General features: G+C 62.6%; 1 protein-coding gene across 1 annotated transcript in view; it reads left to right on the top strand.

The window, feature by feature from the left end:
• Nucleotides 1-4: 4 nt before the first annotated feature.
• THBS3 (thrombospondin 3) overlaps nt 5-2,111 on the top strand; it is a gene marked incomplete at both ends in the record, with an annotated part of 5,203 nt that continues 3,096 nt past the window's right edge. The window contains 8 exons of the mRNA XM_009075747.1: nt 5-142; nt 327-583; nt 675-777; nt 997-1,023; nt 1,275-1,357; nt 1,454-1,505; nt 1,587-1,735; nt 1,868-2,008. Coding sequence (XP_009073995.1) covers nt 5-142; nt 327-583; nt 675-777; nt 997-1,023; nt 1,275-1,357; nt 1,454-1,505; nt 1,587-1,735; nt 1,868-2,008 — 950 coding nt within the window. The remainder of the gene's footprint in view (nt 143-326; nt 584-674; nt 778-996; nt 1,024-1,274; nt 1,358-1,453; nt 1,506-1,586; nt 1,736-1,867; nt 2,009-2,111) is intronic.

The raw sequence follows: 2,111 nt of genomic DNA on the forward strand, positions 1-2,111 counted from the left end.
GAGCTCCTGACCGTCAACGACGTGTACCTCCTCTCCACCTTCCGCCTGCCCCCTAAGCAGGGGGGGACCCTCTTCGGTCTCTACTCCAAGAAGGACAACACGCGGTGGCTGGAGGTTTCCGTCGTGGGGAAGATCAATAAAGGTAGGGGGGAGGAAAAACAATAAAGGTAGGTGAGAGTCAGGATGGGCTGATCCTGCCCTGGGGCTCTAAGAGAAACGGAGCCGAGTTCCTGCTGTCCGAGGGGGAAGAGCCGTGGGCACACACTGGTCCCAGAATGCTGCCGATGGTGGTGAGGAGCTGACGGCCCCTTCCCGCTCCTCCACAGTCCTGGTGCGGTACCTGCGGGAGGACAACAAGGTGCACTCGGTCAACCTGCAGCACGCGCACGTGGCCGACGGGCAGAGCCACTCCGTCATCGTGCGCCTGAGCGGGCTGCGCAGGGACACGCTGAGCGTGGAGCTCTATGTGGACTGCAAGCAGATGGACTCCAGCGTGGGGCTGCCGGAGCTGTCCGAGATCCCCCTGGCCGAGGTGGAGTCCATCGAGGTGCGCACGGGGCAGAAGGCCTACCAGAGAATGCAGGTGAGTGCCAGGGGAGCCCAGGTCACCACCACTGAGCCCTCAGAGACGGGCAGAGCTCCCCACACTGAGTGCACCTCCCCACATACATCAGGGGTTTGTGGAGTCCATGAAGCTGATCCTGGGAGGGTCCATGAGCCGCGTGGGGGCCCTGAGCGAGTGTCCTTTCCAAGGAGACGAGTCCATTCACAGTGCAGGTAATGGCATGGGGAGGTTTATGGGGTCACCCGTGCATGCCGTGGCACAGGGAGGTGTGGGGTGACAGCACAGGGGGTGCTTGTGCCTCTCCTGGCCCAGTGTCCCACGCAGGTGGGAGCTCCAGTGCTGCACATATGCTGACCGGGAGTGACCGTGGGAGGTGACACCTCCAGGGTGTGATGGCAGCATTTGGTAACATCTTGTCTCTCTCCTTGCAGTGACAAATGTGTTGGCCTCCATCCTGGGTGAGTCCCTGCTCTGCTTCCCCCGTTCCCTGGCGTGAGGGTGGCAGTGATCTTTGGGGATCCGTGGGGGCAGAAATCCCTCCCAGGCCTGTGCCAGTGCCCCATGTGGGGTGATCAGAGGGCTATGGGGAGAGGCATCCTGTGTGCACTGGGGAGGAGAAGGACAGGCTGCTGGCTGCCTCGTCCTCCCAGCTCAGTGCTGGTGGGCAGAGCTGTCCTGGGGCTGACCTTGTCCTTTCTGCTGCTGGCAGGTGAGCAGACCAAGGCGCTGGTCACACAGCTGACCCTCTTCAACCGGGTCCTGACCGAGCTGCGGGAAGACATTAGGGACCAGGTGGGATGATGCAGGAGTACTGGCCCTCCCTGGATTGGATTTCTCTAGAGCATGGTGCCAGCACCCCCTGATGCTTTGCGTTCTGCCGCCTTGCAGGTGAAGGAGATGTCTCTGATCCGCAACACCATCATGGAGTGCCAGGTCTGCGGTGAGTGCTGGCGAGGCTCTGCTCCCACCCCAGGGGGCAAAGAGCTGCCTCATCTCACCCCTCCCTTCCCTCTCTTCTCAGGCTTTCACGAGCACAGGTCCCGCTGCAACCCCAACCCCTGCTTCAGCGGTGTGGACTGCATGGAGACCTACGAGTACCCTGGGTACCGCTGCGGGCCCTGCCCGCCGGGGCTGGAGGGCAACGGCACACACTGCGCTGACATCGAGGAGGTGGGCACGCTCTGGGTGGGATCAGCAGCCCCAGGGCTGTGTGGGCAGAGGATGCCTCACCTTTTGGGTAGGGCCCTGCCGGGACAGCGGCTGGGACTGAGGGTGAAACCTGTCTCTCTCATGGTGTTGCAGTGTGCCCATGCCAACCCCTGCTTCCCCGGCTCCAAGTGCATCAACACGTCCCCTGGGTTCCGCTGCGAGCCCTGTCCCCGTGGCTATCGAGGCAACACGGTCTCTGGTGTGGGGGTGGACTATGCCAGGGCCAGCAAGCAGGTGAGTGCAGTGCCGTGGAACTCAGCTGGGTCTCCCTAAGTGGGATTGTGGGATAGGGTGGAAGATGCTGTGTCTGTGGAGGAGGTCAGCTTCCCTGCAGCAG

Source organism: Acanthisitta chloris, unplaced genomic scaffold (assembly GCF_000695815.1).
Source record: "Acanthisitta chloris isolate BGI_N310 unplaced genomic scaffold, ASM69581v1 scaffold5960, whole genome shotgun sequence".
Classification (NCBI taxonomy): domain Eukaryota; kingdom Metazoa; phylum Chordata; class Aves; order Passeriformes; family Acanthisittidae; genus Acanthisitta; species Acanthisitta chloris.